The 15,179-nt window shown below is 67.9% G+C and overlaps 1 protein-coding gene across 1 annotated transcript; it reads left to right on the top strand.

The window, feature by feature from the left end:
* Positions 1 to 1,506: 1,506 nt before the first annotated feature.
* On the top strand, positions 1,507 to 15,109 carry LOC122677291 (vegetative cell wall protein gp1-like). The gene is made up of 4 exons (XM_043877255.1): positions 1,507 to 1,511; positions 1,776 to 1,952; positions 2,092 to 2,170; positions 14,660 to 15,109. The coding sequence occupies exons 1-4, from the start codon at positions 1,507 to 1,509 to the stop codon at positions 15,107 to 15,109; spliced, it is 711 nt and encodes a 236-aa protein (XP_043733190.1).
* Positions 15,110 to 15,179: the final 70 nt, after the last annotated feature.

Here is a 15,179-nt window from a genome sequence, read left to right as displayed (position 1 = left end):
TTGGGGTGAAAAGGATGTAACAGAGGCTGCATCGGGCTCATCTGTCAGGGGTAGGGAGGTGGTGGGCACCCTCCCGCGCCTGGGCAGCCATCACCATCGCTCTGGGCTCTTCCTCTGCTCAAGCAGAAAGGCCTTGCCTCACCCGGCCTCCTGGAACCTCACCCCAGGAGGCAGACGGGCAGGAAGGCCAGTCGGTGTCACTTCCTCAGGGGCCACGTGAGACAGAAATGTCAACTACTCTCCCCAAGTCCCCAGGCTGGGTCAAGGCGGCAGGACCCAGGGGGATAGACCAGGGAGATGCAGAGAAGGGGCCCACGTCCCGAGGCTGGGGCCCGGCTGCCCACCTGCCGGCTGGAGGGCTGGCCACATGGCCCTGCCAGCAAAGGGGAGGGGGTCTCGCCTTGCAGCCTCTGGCTGTCATTAGCTGCTCCAGGGCAGGATGTGGGTCCTGCAGCCAGCGAGGATCTAGGCTCACAAGGGGCCACCTGGACTTCATTACTCGTTAAGTGGTCGGGTCTGTGAGTGGGCCGGGGGACAGCCAGCCCCACCCACACCCCTCCAAGCCAGCACTGCGGCGGCTCTGTCACGGAGTAAAACAGAACCAGGCCCATCCCAGAACCCCGGGAGGGTCCTGTGTGGGAGGCTGCGCCCAGCAGGGGATAGACCAGCGTGGGCTGGAGGGGTGTGTTCGGGGGTGGTGAGCGCAGATCCTGGACCATCCGTTGGGGTCCCTTTGGCAGCCCTCCCCCACCCCCAAGGGGCCTGCAGTATTTGGCAGTTTAGGCCACCGTCAATGTCCTGTTTCTGACAGGTGGGAGGGCAGAAAGGGCACTGTGGCCCCTCACCCTGGGAAGGACCCAAGTGGCTTTCCCTCCACCTCACCTCACCCCAGGAAGCCTCCAGCAGGGGAGGGAGCCAGGAGGGTGCAGGGGGGACCCTGGGGCCCCCAGTCAGGCAGCCCAAGACCCCAGCTCTGCAGTTACAGGAGCTCAGGGTGCCCAGACCCCCCTCAAAGTGAATTTCAGCTGACAGGAGATGCCTGGGTCCCAGGTGGGAAGGGGCCGGGGTCTGGGGAGGGCGTCCCCCAGCGTGGCCCAGGGCAAGAGGCTGGCAGCTCCTGCACCCAGGTGGAGCGGAGACCCCGGGGAGGAAGGACTTTCCGGGCTGTGGACAGAGCGGGGGCCAAGCGGGGTCCTGGGAACCGGCTTAGGGGTGCACGCAGAGGGTCCCCACGCATCCCATCCCTCCGAAGGAGCCCTCCTGGCTGACGACAGGAATGTGCAAGAAGGCGCCCCTGGGACCGGTGGGCGTGGCAGGGGGCGTGGTGTGGCATGGCAGGGGGTGTGGCGTAACAGGGGGTGAGGCGTGGCAGGTGGGGGCGAGGCGTGGTGAGGGCTTGGTGTGTTGGGGCCTGCCTTGCCGTGGTGGGGGCGTGGCGGGGCATGGCTGCCGTGCGGGCGTGGCGTGGCGGTGGGGGCGTGGCGTGGCGGTGGGGGGGGGGGGGGCATGGCGTAGTGGTGGGACGTGGCGTGGTGGGGGCGTGGCGTGGCAGTGGGACGTGGTGGGGGCGTGGCGTGGTGGGGGGCGTGGCGTGGTGGTGGGGGCGTGGCGGCCTCCGAGCCCGCTAAGTAGAGAGATGGGAGCGGGGCCGGGCTCCTGGCGTCGCCACCTCCGTGTTTGTACCCACCGAGCGAATATACACTAAACGAGGCTCAATCAGGCACAGCCAAAGGAACTGCCGATTCTGTCCTTTCTTCTTAATCCCTTTGGCTTAGGGTTTCCCGGCCTGGACAGCCTGTGGCGAGGGGAAGGCTGCCCAAGGGCACCCGGGCATCCGTCCGCGGACATTCAGGCAGTGACCAATCCCCGGCCATCCTGGCGTGCGCCCTGCATCGTGGGCCATTTCCCAGCCGGCCGGTGGGGGAGAAGACACTGTGTCTCCCCGGGTCTTGGTGAGATGGTCAAGGATGGACCTGGGATGGAGACTGGCGTGCGGCCATGTCCACGCGTGAAGGAGGCGCTTGGGTTGGGACGGAGGACATCTTTGCCGTCCCCTCAGCCAAACCATGAAAAGCAACCCTCTCCCCCCAGCCCCCAGCACCAACCCGGAGACCACCTTGGGCTGGAGCCCAGCACGGCCACGGCGTCTCGGCTGTCCAGCTTGGGACAGGTCAGTTCCCAGGTGTCCAGGCTGGAGCTAGCCCTTGAAGAGCCTCAGGGTCCAGCCCGGCACAGGGCCAGGTGAGGGCTTCTGGGCTCTAAGGATGTGACCACGGGGTGCTGGGTTTCCTGCTCTGGAGGGGGTGATGCCTCCCCTTGGCCACCGCTCCCTGAAGGAGAGTCCGAGTCCCACCTGGAGGCGGCCGCCCCTCTGCCAGCCCCAGCCGGGACCTTGGCACCCAAGTGTCCAGCCGTGGCCCCTGGGGGAGCTCAGCCCCACCCCGAATCAGGAAGTGTCTCCAATCCCACGCAGTGTCAGCCTGTTTCCTCCCACCCTGGCTTCCAGGAGGTAGGGAGTGCAGCTGGCCCTCCAGGGCGCCCTGGTCCCAGAAGGCTGGTCCGCTCCACCCTCTCGCACCCTGCTCCCACTGGACAAGTAGGCCACCGCCACGGGCCTTGCGTGGAGTCTAATCGGCTTCAGGGAGAAGCAGACGTCGTCAGGGAAAGGCCCCTGTGCCCCTCACCCTATTTCCTGAGCCCCCAACCCCACTGGGCTGGGAGCTCTGATTTAAGCAAATCATTGGTGCCAGCTGAACAAAGGCGCCAGGGGTCCGGGCCCTGCCCCGCGCCTTTGTCCTGCCCCCCCACCCCCCGACTTGGGCCTTGAACACCACGGTGCTGTGCGTTCTGTGGGGTTTCTTCAGACACCATCCAGCCCCAGCTCCGTGGAGACAGGCCGTCCCCTCAGGTGAGAAAACAGAGGCCAGGAGGGAAGGGGCCCGTGGCCCGGCGCGGCGGGGTCCACAGGGGGCCGCAGAGCTCGGGCCCCGCTGGCCCTGAGGGGGGTCCTGGGAAAGGGGCAAGGGCGAGGAGGCAGATCTGGGTCTCTAGAAGTCTCCTCAGTGTCTCTTCTGATTGAGTGACTCGACACCACTTGGCCCCTGGGACAAGGCCCCCTTCATCCAGACCCCGAACCCCAGCACCCTGCCCTCAGTCTGGGAGGGAACACGGGACAGCTCTGAAGACCACTGTCTGTCTATAACCCCTCCTTCCCCGCCCCGACCCCCACATTGCCCAGAGATGCCCCAGCCTCCAACAGGGCTGCCAGGAGGGCAGAATGTGGCCAGGGACTCCCAGCCCATCCTACATCCCCTGCCTCCACTGACAACCTCCGAGATACACATGTCTCTTCCAGCTTTGTGTCCGCCACTGGAGGGGACCCCAGCTGCCCATGTGGATGGCGGTGGGGGAGGGGGGCGCCGAGGGCCCCCACAGCTACACACGGCCACACACAATCGCTCCCATCTTGCTTCCTCAGCAAGAAGGAAGATGCTGTTCTTCGGATGGACGGACGCTGCCCACCCTGTGCCCACCCCCTCCTCTCCCCTGGAGTGGGCATCAGGACACTCTTCCCTCCGGCCCCGGAGCTCCATTCCCTCCCCTCCAGTCCTCTGCCTCTTCCAGGCTCATGTTTGTCCCCTTCCCCAAGCCCCGAGCTGTCTCTCTCCCCCAAATCCTTCTTCTTCTCCTCCCGTTGTCCCCACTGAACGCTCTCTGCCCTTCCCAGGCTCTCTCTCACAGGTGGTTCAGTTTCTGCTCCAGCCTCCTGGCAACCTCCTCTCCCCAGAGGTGCTCTGGGCCACCCTGAAACTCCCACCCGCTTCCTGCTCTGCCTCTCCCAGAGCAGCAGGAGGGCAGCAGGCAAGAAAGATGCAGTGAGACTCTGGGCCATGACGGTGGTGGCCTGGGGGCCCTGGGGGTCGAGGTGGCTGACGGACGCCCAGGGAAGCCATGCCGGCGGGTGGGGATGGGTGCGTAGGGGCCAGGGGATCTCTCTGTGGAACCGCTGGATGGAGAACCTCAGCCAGGGGCGGCTGGAGCCTGTCCTGGGACGGGGGCGGGTCTCACCTGGCGGGGCCGTGTCTGGCCTGGGCCAGTGAGTGGTCACTGCACTGGGGCCTGAGCATCTCCATCTAAGGGGCAGCTGAGCCCCGGCAGCTGAGCCCCGGCGGACCATGTGAGTTTGGCCGAGGCCGCCTCGTCCCAGCGCCGGGTGAGGGTGCACTGCCGCTCACCTTGCCACATGACCCTGAGGCCCCGCTGAAGCGCTCACGAGCCTCTGAACCTCGGTGGGACTGGACTTGGGGTCCCTTGGCAAGGTGAGGGCACAGGGGATCCAGAAACAACCCGGTCCTCCAGCCAGCAGAGCCAAGGCCTTACTTGAACAGGACTTCCCATCCCAAGAGACGTGCTGGCCTGTTGTCTGGATCCCGTTCCCAGGGGCCACGGCTGCCTGCGGGGTTCCAGGCAGGTCCGGGGTGCCCTCCTCCCGGGGCTTGCCTGCCTGTCTCTGTAGCTGGGCCGGCAGGTGGAGGGGGAGCGGCGGGGAAGAGGGTACCCTGGCCACTTTGCTCCCCTTAGGAGTTGGGAAGGGCCTTGGGGGTGGGCAGGAAGGGTAAGGAGAGAGGAGAGGCCCCAGAGGAGCGTGGTGGGAGGGTCCCCGGGGAAGGTGGCCGGGCCGTTCGCTGCGTGCGGGGTTTGCAGCAAGCACGGAGCTCTGAGCCCACAAGCCGGGCCCAGAGGGGACAGGAAGAGGCAGCTGCCCGCCCTGGACACTGCGGCCCTGTCTCCCCTTTCCAGGGCTCCGGGGCCACCAGCCCTGCCGGCTCTGTGCCCGGGGCGGGCATGCCTGGTCACTCCGGGCCGGGCTGTCCGCGTCACCAGGGAGAGGGTTAAACGTCCACCATGCGTCAGACATCCCGGGGCGGGTCCCTCACTCAGGCCTCCTCCGAGACCCTGCTCCGAGCACCTTTCCCCTGGGAGCCGAGGGAGGAGGAAGGAAGCGGATGGAGCCAGAGGCCCTGCCGGCCCCGAGGGCACCTTCCCACGTGCCCCCCTCCTGCCCCCAGTTCTCACGGGGCCCCCTCCTGACGGAGGAAGGCTTGACCTCAGGGCTAACTGGCGCCTGGAAGACGGGGGCTGCAGGGCGGGGCTCGGCCCCAGGCGGGGTGGGGGCACTGGGGGGGCTCGCAGAGCAGCCCAGAAGCAAATCCCCAGGGTCTTTCTGCAGGAGGAGGCCTGGCGGGCACAGGAAGGACCTGAGCATGCCCCAGTGGTCACTCTTGGTGGGTCACTGCGGGTGAGAGTGGGCAGCACTTGGGCAGGAAGTAGAGAAGGGCCAAGAGCCACAGGGCGGGTGTAGGGGGCGTCCGTCAGGGACCCCAAGGGAGAAAGAGGGGAAGGCTGGGACCACAGGTGGGCGGGCTCATCTGGAGATGAGGTGAGGGCAGCCCGCTGGACCTCGGGGAGACCTCTTCTGTGTGTGGGCCTCATCTGGGGCCACGGGGAGGTCACGAGAGAGAAGGGGGTCTCGGATCAAGCCCGATAATTCCGTTTCCTGAGGAACAGGCCATGAGGGCCAGGAGGGATGGCCCGAGAGGGACCCCGGCTGTAGAGGGCAGCTGGGGCTCCGGGGTGGTGGGCTGGGCAGGGTGGGGGCCACTTCGTCTCGCCAGGAGGGGCACGCGGGGCTTGCTGAGGCTGGAAGGAGGCTCCTGGGGGACGGTGTACCTGGGGCCGCCCCTCACCCTCGGGGCCGTGGGAAGGGAGTGGGCCTGGAGGGCGCAGGGCCACGTCCCGAGTGGGAGCAGGCCCACAGGCCAAGGACGCGGGCCTGGCCGACACTGAGGACATTCAGGATGTGGGGAGCCCACCCGGACTCGGGCCCCGGAGGCCCCGGCTGGCCTGTGGGCAATGAGGGGGGCCCTCTGCTCAGAGCCCTGGAGCTCGGGTGAGGCTGGGCGAGCAGAGCCCGCAGCCCCCAGCCCACCCCGGCCGGCTGCCCCACCCCCACCTCCAGCCCGCCGCCCGCCCCAGGCCTTCTGGATCCCATCAGGTGTCACAGCCGTCCGGCTGGGACATAATGAGGCAGGCCGGGGTCAGTGGGTGACCTCTAGTGGACCCGATGTTCGGAAAGCCCTAGATCGAAATGACCCAACCCACGAGTTGAGACTAGGTTTCCCAAGTAGGCCCTTCAGCCTCCTGAAGACACAGTTGGGCAGAAACGCTTGCCGCAGTGGGGACCCCAGGACCCCCGGGGCACAGCGCGGTCTCCAGCCCCTGGTTCCCTCAGCGCGCCTCTCCTGGGGCCGGGGGTGGGGGTGGGGTACAGGACAGCTGGCTGCCCGCAGCCCCGCAAACGTGAGCGTGGCCGCCTGGGGCTGGCGCCCAGGACAAAGAACAATGCGCGATGCTAAAGCCCTGTGACCTCAGGCCACCCTGGGCACCCACCCCAAGTCCAGGGACCGGCAGCTGGCAGGATTTGGGGGGCTGGAGGGGTTCTGGTGGGAGCCGAGCCCCAGCGAGGAGGCTTGTGTGGCCAGAATCCATAACTCAAGTTCGGGGAGGGGGAGGGGTTGGCTGCAGCATGGAGCGAGACTTGACGGATGGCGGGTCCCTCCCACCCCCAGGTTCAAAGTCGTTTTTGTGCAGACTCAACATCCTTCTTGTCCTCCCCTCCAGGTGCTATTTGGGGGAAAAAAAAAAAAAAAAAAAACTTTTCAAACTACATGCTGAAAACTTCAGCATGAAAATTTAATGTCAGAAGCACCATAATCTCTTTCCCAGAGATAAGACCCAGCCGTGCGAGGAGGGCTGAACCCGGGCCCTTAACCCGGAACGCCGATGAGGGCCGGAAGGCAGGGGCTGGGGGCCTGAGCTGGGGCTGGGGAGGGGGCTGAGCCCGGGCCCTCGGGGGGCCAGGCATCCACACGGCGGGCATGCTCGAGTGCGATGGGAAACGCGTGTGGCTGCCGGCTGCCCTGCTGGACGCGCCTGCGGCCATGGAGCCTCGGACGTCCCGTGATGCCTCGGCCCCTGCGTCAGACCCTGATTTAGCCCTCGCCCGGGGTTCAGGTTGCTGACAGCTGGGCCGGGAAGGGCAGTGCAGCCGTCACCGCACACGACCTTTCCGAGCAGGGCCTGGCTCCCTCCTGGCCGACAGCGCCGCCCGCGGGGGCATGATGCACGCACAGTTGAGAGACACCGTCTCCCACCCGAGCCCTGGCGCTGGGTCCACCCAGGCCGTCCGCCCTCCGGGGGCCCAGCCTGGGTGCGGTGGGTGCGGGAGCTCTGGGCTGCCCTGGTGGGCCCAGGTGTCAGCCTGCTGGGGGGCATGGAAGATACCCCAGGCTGCCCAGGCCGTTGGCACGCTCCCCGCTTTGCAGACAGAACCCCTCTAGGTGGTCCCCGGCAGTCCCTGCCCTGGACCAAAGCCTCCTCTTCAGCCCTTGGCCAATCCCAGGTCACTGCTCGGGCCAGGCCGGCACCCCAGAAAGGCGGGTGGGTGCTCCTTGGGCATGTGGGTGCCAAGCCCCGGGTCGCATTCCTGGGGAGGGGGCGGTAGGAAGGGGCCTCTCTTAGGGGGCAGGGCTCCCAGGCTGAACGCTGGCCCTGACTGCCCTCAGGGTGTAATATGACTGCCTCATCAGGTGGCCGCCCTGGGACTCCATCCTGGGGACCCCTCCTTACCCGTGCCCCCTACTCCAGTCCCGCTCGGATGGCCCAGGACCCTGACAGCTTGAGCAGCAGGGGGACTTGCGGTGGGGATCACTGGGTCTCTACTTTAATGGAAGGAGAGGCAGATGTGCTGGGAGGGGGCTTGTCCGTGAGCCACAGGCCCGAAAGCCCCCGGAATCTGAGTTTGAAGCAAGCCAGGCCCCTCTCTTGACAAAGAGACCAGCCCAGCACTCTGGGGTGCCCTGAACCTGGGGGGCCTGGCCACCTGGTCCCAGCCCCTCAGCCCTGGTGCCCTGGCCCCCAAGTGGCTCCAGGCTCCGGGCCAGGCGGGGCAGGGCTGGGATGGGGTGCACACATCCCAGGACAGGGCTGGAGCGAGGCCAGCCTGCAAGCTCCTTCTCCCAAACTTGGCAGTGTCTCTCCGAGCGTCCCACCCCTCGAGGGGGCGACCAGGAGTCAGGGGGCCACTCTGTTTGGGGCTGTTTGCAGCCCCTCCCGGAGTCGCCATGGCAACGACACGGGTGCGGCCGGGGAGCCATACCTCAGAGGTGACTAAGTGTGTGTGTTCCTCCCGTTATAGCGCCCGGCGCCCACTCCCCCACCTCGGGATGCACACACCTCGGGCCCCGGCCCCCTGCAAGAATGTTCCATGAGCCCCGTGGGCAAGCATGTGGCCCGCATGCCAGGCCCAGCACGCCCAGCCGGCGCCTGGCCCCCTCCTGCCCCGGGGTCACCGCACGGCCTGCAGCCTCTTCCTTGCTGCTCTGGGTCCCAGCTTCCTGCTGTAAGGGCCTTCCTGGTTCCCTGCCCCTCTGTCCCGGCACACAGACCCCGGGCGACACTTCCTGTCCTGCCTCCCTCCTGCCCCCACGCCCCGCGGTCCCCCGCGGCCTTGGTGCCCGGGGCTCTGCCCGGGACGGGGCCCAGCACTCCGGCCCGTACGGGGTCTCTGGGTGGGGAGGAGAAATCGGGAGGACATCGGCCGGCCCTGGGAATGGAGGCCAAGCCCGCCGCCAGGGCTTTGGGATGGCCAGTGTGGTCACTTTCTGCTCCCCTCCTGGGGGCCTCTCCGGGGGGCCTTCCAGCACCCTGGCAAAGCCTGCGTTCAGGGGAGCTGGGACCCGTTCCGGCCGGGGTCATCTTGACTGATGTGGACAGCTGCGACCCACCTCCCGAAGCTATTTGAATTTCAGCAGGAGCCAGGAGGGCTGGCACGCGGGCCCAGCATCCCGGCGGCAACTCGATATTTTCAGATAAAGGGCGTCGCTCACCACTCTGCTCACAGCTGCGGCTCCCCTTACCCCCTAAGCCCCAGAGGAGGCTCGGAACGCACAGTTTTCCCGTTTTGTACCAGCCGAGGGGCCAAGGCGGATTTAGCCGGGGTGAGGCCAGGGGACGGGGAAGCCGGGGACGCTCGGGAGGTGAGGACAGGCTGGGGATGGGAGCGGCAGCTGGTCTTAATCCCACTGGCCTCCTTCAGGACTGGCCCCGAGGGCCCCGTGCCCGACTGTTATTTTTAGGAGACACCTTGGGGCACTTGCACTGCCTCTTCTTGGGGACACAGGGCAAGCCCAGTGTGGTCACGCACCAGGTGGCCCCCAGATCCAGGGGAGACCTGGGTGGCGTGGGTTGGGGGGCACACCAGTTGTGGTGTCTGGGGACAAGTGACTAGGACTAGTTCTGGGGGCATCACCCCCCACACACTCAGCCACACAGATGCACCTCGGGAGGCGAGGGCCTTTCCTGAAGCCCCCCAAGGCCCGGGGGGAAGCCTCGTAGAGCGGTGGGAGGGGAAATTCACGAGCCCCGAGCTGAGAGACACATGGGGCCAAGGGACACAGCAGGAAGGAACCCGGGGACGGAGGGTCTCCTTAGGTGGAAACAGAACCAACAGCAGCGCAGAGACTCCCGAGGCCAGGTGGCCCCCTGGACCACAGAGCGGGCAGCCGGGGTTCTGGGGGTGCCAGGGGCTGGCCGGGCAGCAGGGGCAGCGTGTGGGGCTGGGCGCACCCCCAGGGACACTCTGTATGCGGGTTAGATTGAACACGGGCTGGAGGAGCAGAGTCCTGGAGTTGCTCCGGAGGGACCAGCCGCCAAGGCTCCGTGGGGGTCACGGGCCAGCGTGAAGGGATGTTTCTCAGGCCAGCAGGATGGGTGGCACATTCAGGGCCGCCACACCGGCAGTGACCAGGTGCCCACCTCCCCCCATCCCAGGCCTGGATGCCCCGTGGGCCCTCCCACAGTTCTACTGACCTCCTGGGGCCTCTGCCGTGCCCACCCTGCCACTCCGTGGCCACGTGCGGGGGTCACCTGGCAGGGACCTGGGGCATGGCAGGCCGCACAGGACGCCGGGCACGGTGATGGGCAGCCGTAGGGACAGAGCCCTGGCCTGGGCAGGGGTCTGCAGGGGGACGCACCCCCGGGTGGAGAACGTGGACATCAGTAGATGAGAAGGACAAGGCCGCAGCCCAGGCTTCATGGCAGCAAGGCCGGCAGCTCGGAGGGGAGGGCCGGACGCCTGGGCCTCGAGGCCCCGCAGCACTAGAGCGAGGGGCCGCCCGCCCCGGGGCCCACGGCAGGCCTCAGTGGGGCCCGGAGCTGAGGGGGCCTCCCCCTACAGTTCCCCTCACTCGAACTCTCGCTCACACACGCGCACACACACCCGCGTGACACACGACCTCTCTACCTCCGGACTCACACGGCTCCCCCTCTGACCGCAGGCGTGGGGTTTTATTAGGGCTACAAATCAGATATCCCACGGTTTGGGGCTGACGCTGGTTTTTCTAAGAGTTATTTAGGGCTCTGGCCGCCAGCAAAGTCCAGAGAGACCCCGGCAGCAGCGTGAGCTGTCCCGGCTGTCAGGGCTCCGGCGCGGCCTGAGGGGGTCTGTGAGGCCCGCACCGCCCGCCTCCGAGGGGACGCGAGGCCCAGCCCAGCGGTCGCCCCTGAGGGCCGGCCTCCCTGGTGGTCGGCGGGCATGCTTCTGCAGGCGGGCACCATCCCGCCACCCCTCTGCCCACAGCCCAGAGGCCTGTTGCCCAGGGTCTGTGGCCATGCGGAGTGTCACGGGGCTGGAGGAGGCACAGCAAGGGGGGCATCCAGAAAGCCTCTGCACATGCACGTTAGGAGCGGGGCAGGGGGCACAGACCCCCCTACACCGTCAGTGCCAATTCTAAGAGCATCCAGGCACTGGCGGGTTCTCCCGCTCAAAAAGCAGCACCCCCCCATGTCAGAGCCTGTGCTGTCCCCTCCACCAGCTTCGGCAGCAGGAGGGCTGGCTCGGGGCAGAGGCTCGGGGGGCGAGCAGCTCCTGGGACTCGGGCTGGGAGGACTAAAGGGACAGGTCACCCAGGCGGGCGGGCCAGAGGAAAGGGGGGCTGACTTCGACCTGCAGAGTGGCCTGCTGGGCGCCCCAAACCAGGACTCTCCTTGAGGACACTCTTGGGGGCGCCTTCATGGAGAAAAGAGCACCCGCCCAGGGGAGAGGGAGGACCCCGGCGAGGAGACCTGCAGGCCGAGTCTGTGGGGCCCCCTTGGAGGCCACTGGGGCCACGGGGCGGGAAGGGCCTAGGCATGAGGGGCGCCCCAGCCCCAGCCCTGCAGAGGCGGAACCGGGGATGTGCCCGCAGAGCTGGGCCCAGGCAGGGTGCAGATATGGGGCGGGGGGGGGGAAGGACGGCGTCCCCCAGGCACCCCCGGGGAGGAGAGTGGGCCGGTTTGCCTTCCCTCCACTGCAGACTCAGGGGTCCAGACCCACCCGAGGAGGCGGGGGCCAATCAAAGCCAGATGTGGGAGCAGCACAAAAAATGTTGATCATTTTGACCAGGAAAAGCCCTGGTCAGAGAAATAATGAAGTGACCGGGGCAATGGGCGCTGGGGGTGATCACAGGCACAAAGGAGCGACGTGTGTGCCGTGCAGGCAGCTGGCGGCCCTGGGGTCCCTGCGTCTGCCTCGGGGTGTCCGGCTGCACATGCGGGGCAAGGCTCCCCCGGGTGGGGCAGGTGGGGCGCTGGGAAGGAGACCCAGGCTCTGGGCCACCTTGCCGTTTCTCCCAGGGTGCCGAGCACCCTGAGACAAGCCGGGCAGGCAGGTGGGGGCGCGGGCGGAAGTGGAGGGAACTGCCCGGGGTGGGGGCACCCCGAGGGAGAGCCAGCGTGGCTCCAGGAGGGGGTGGGCACCTTGGTCAGGACGGGACTCAGTGTGGGTCATGAAGCTGAGGCAGGAGAAAAGGGCCAGAGCTCACGTGGGGCTGACAGGCCTTCTGAGGGCCGGAGCCATGTGTTGTCTGCACCCGGGGAGAAGCACTGCAGGCAAGCAGGGGGCACGGGAATGCCGTCCCAGGGCTGGCTGGAAAGCCCCTCCCCAAGCCAGTCCCCCGACCCCGACCCTGGCCCCAGTGGTGCTCCCAGGCCCCCAAGGGGGCGGGCTGGGGTGACATCCCCACCCAGGCCTCAGCACTGGACCCGGCCCCTCTCCCCACAGCCTGCGGGGACGTTCAGAGGCTGATAAACAACCTGGGTGGTGGTGTGGCAGGCCCAGCCTGCCGTGAAACATTCCAGGCTAAGCTCCCCACCCCCCAGAGCAGCGGTAACACGCATGCCGAGCTCCCACGGGCAAACGGCACGTGAAGTCCACTCCCGCTCACGGCGGAGTGTTGCTCGACCTTAAAGAGGTGCCGCTTGGCCTGGGTGGGCCTGCAGGCCGTGATGGCGAGTGACAGAAGCAGGACCCAGGAGATCACACCCCCGTGACTCCACGGCCATGCCACGTCGACAGGCAGGTCCGGAGACGGAGTGCAGGCTCGTGTGGGCAGGGGCCGGGGCGGGGCGCGGGGTCGCTCTGTGGGTGACAGCAACCTGTGTTCAAAGTGATGCCAGCCACGGAGACACCCCCGCCGGAACACTCCGTGCCGGGGAGGACTGTACGGATGCGAACCGCACCTCCATAAAGCTGCTTGGAAGCACAAAAGAACCACCCTGGCGGGCTCTTCCTTCCTCTGTGATGTGAGGAGGGGGAGCCCCAGTCTTCGCAGCCAGGAGGCAGGAGCCACAGCCTAGGAGGCGCCCCCCCCTTCGCACCCCAGGCTGGGCTCTCCTGGGTGGCCGAGCCGACGTGCAGGACTGGGCGGCTGACCGGCCGGGGCGCACACTCAGGCCTTTGTGCACGGAGCTCTGAATTACACGGAAGTCGGGAGGCGGGGGGACCCCGCCAGAGCCCCCATCAGGGCCCCTGATCTGATTTCTTCAGTCCCCTCTGTGTTTTAAGGCCTAGCAGGGGGTTGGGGGGTGTGGAGTTGCGGGGGGGCAGGCAACGGTAACGGCTGTGTCCCTGTCCTGGGCCCCCTGTCGGGGCAGCCGGGGAGCCCACCCAGAGCACAGAGGACGGAGCCTCAGACAGGCAGGCTTCCTGGGACTCGGGCGGGGGTCCCGGCAGCAGGAGGAGCGAGCACTCCTCCCCGAGTGGTGAGGGGCCGGCCAGGCAGCGGGCGCCTGCAGTGGGCGACTCCCGCAATGTGCTTGGAGTGAGGACACCATGGGGAGGCCCCCCGGGGGCCCCCGGCCCTGGGAGAGGAAAACCAGACGCCGGCAGAGGGGCTGTGGCCAGATGGGTTTCCGCTCCATCCTGGCGGCCCTGCCCGGCGGGCAGGCCTCACCTGGCGCTGCCAGGGGGTCTGGGATGTGTCCTGGGGGCCATGGGCCGGGCCTGCTGCAGCCATAACTCAGCGGCAAAGGCCCGCCAGCTCTCCCTGCTGGACCCTGAGTCTCACGGCCCCGCACTGGCCACCGTGGCCACACAGTAGATGGGGACCTTGGGGGGGCAGTGCAGTTGGCTCTCCCCGAGCGCTGGCCCAGGGTGCTCCCAGCAGGGCTGTCCCCACACAGGGAAGGGAGCCCAAGTCCACTGCACCAGGCCCTCCTGTGCCCAGCCCCCCACAAGGCTGACTAGCAGAGGCCTCGGCGAGCCCAGCCCAGGGGCTCCTGAGACCCCCCTGCAGGCCCCGTGTGTGGGGAGCAGAGGGGAACAAGCGGCGGGGCCCAGGAGTCTGCAGCACCGTCATCTCCCAGCTGTGGGAGGAAGTGGGAGCCGGGGTCTCAGAGAAGGCAGCGCGGGGCCCGCATCCCGGGGCAGGGCCTCCCGAGGCGCCGGCTGTCTCGGTCAGCCTCCAGCCTGCAGCCGGCGAGGGGCGGGGGGGTCACACAGCCCCTTCTCCAGGCTCCGTGACTGGGGGTGGGGCGGGCAGCCCCCCAGCCGAAGGCCCACTGGCTTCCTGTTCTTGCGCGGCCTGCAAGGCAACCCCCACCCCTGCCTGGCCACCGCGCCCAGCCTCCCTCCCGCCTGCCTCTGTCCCAGCGGCCCGGCCGTGGCCATCCCACCCGCCGGCCCTGGGGGTTTTGAGGAGACTGTGGGTGGGGGGCGGCCCCCTCCTCCGTGGCCGTGACCCGCAGATGCCGGGCCCTGGGGGACATGGGGGCCCCCGCGAGCGGGGCGGCGGGCCACCGGGTGGGGGGGCTCGGGGGGCCTGCATCCGGGGGCGGCCGGCTCTGGACGTGCAGCGGATGAAGGATGGGCTTCCTCCCCTGGCCTTGAGTCGGGGTCCTCGGGGCCGCGGGGCCCCATGAATTATTTCTCTCAGGAAAATACCATTGACTCTGCGCTCGGCCTCCCTCCCGACCTTCCCCATCACTTTAAATCAACGCTGAAGGCTGCAGTTTGCCCGGACCTTCACCCTCAGGCGAGGGGAGCTTCAAAGGCCCACGTGACGCCTCTGGGGTCCCTCAGGGAGGGGGAGCCGGCGGGCTGGCTCCCCACTGTCTCCCCCACCGAGGGGACGGCCCAGCTCCAGGATGGGCTTTGGGGACCCGGGAGGCTGCACAGAGGGTGGTCCCCCAGCCCTTGTGGCTTGTGACCCCCCCCCCCCACCCAGGGAGAACACAGCCTGATTCCCAGAGCACCCACGACGCCTTCCTGCTTGTCTCCCAGACCAAGACCGCGGACACTCAAGAGCCGGGCCCAGCTGACCCCCCGGGGGTGCTCGAGGCAGCTTCCAGCGGCAGCCTGCTTCCAGGAGACACCAGGCCATGGGCAGCTCCCAGGCACCAGCTCCTGGAGCCCCGTGCCGCCTCTGCCCCCCACCCCACGGGTCCCCAGACCCCCTCCTTTCCCGCCTGCCCCCGGGTGCAGCCTCTGCTGACCGCTCGCCACGTCCCGTCCCGGAGCCCTCGGCGGCAGCCACCTTCCCTGCGGGCTCTGCTTCCTGCTGGGGACCAACCTCGCTCTGGACTCAGCTCAGCTTCCTGCGGACCCCCCACCCTCCACAGCAAGCCCACTGTGCCCCACAGGACCCCCAGCCAGGCGGGCTCCCTCCCGTCACCCAGACCCCCTGCCCTCACCCCCCCACTTTCTAACTGCCCCCTTCCCCAAAGGGCATGAAGGCAGGCTTTTAAATGGAGTGGCTCAGGGTGACTTCAGGGCTCGGGGCAGGCGGCCTCCCTGCCGCTGG

This window comes from Cervus elaphus, chromosome 2 (genome assembly GCF_910594005.1).
Source record: "Cervus elaphus chromosome 2, mCerEla1.1, whole genome shotgun sequence".
Taxonomy (NCBI): Eukaryota; Metazoa; Chordata; class Mammalia; order Artiodactyla; family Cervidae; genus Cervus; species Cervus elaphus.
Note: the sequence above shows the minus strand (reverse complement) of the source record. Positions and strands in the feature narration are given on the sequence as shown.

What these genes read in the sequence shown, in the direction of transcription:
- LOC122677291 (XM_043877255.1), top strand. An exon ending in CTGTGTCTCCCCGGGTCTTG is followed by an intron (nt 1,953 to 2,091) that starts GTGAGATGGTCA and finishes CTCTCCCCCCAG; the next exon opens with CCCCCAGCACCAACCCGGAG. An exon ending in GGCTGTCCAGCTTGGGACAG is followed by an intron (nt 2,171 to 14,659) that starts GTCAGTTCCCAG and finishes CTTGTCTCCCAG; the next exon opens with ACCAAGACCGCGGACACTCA.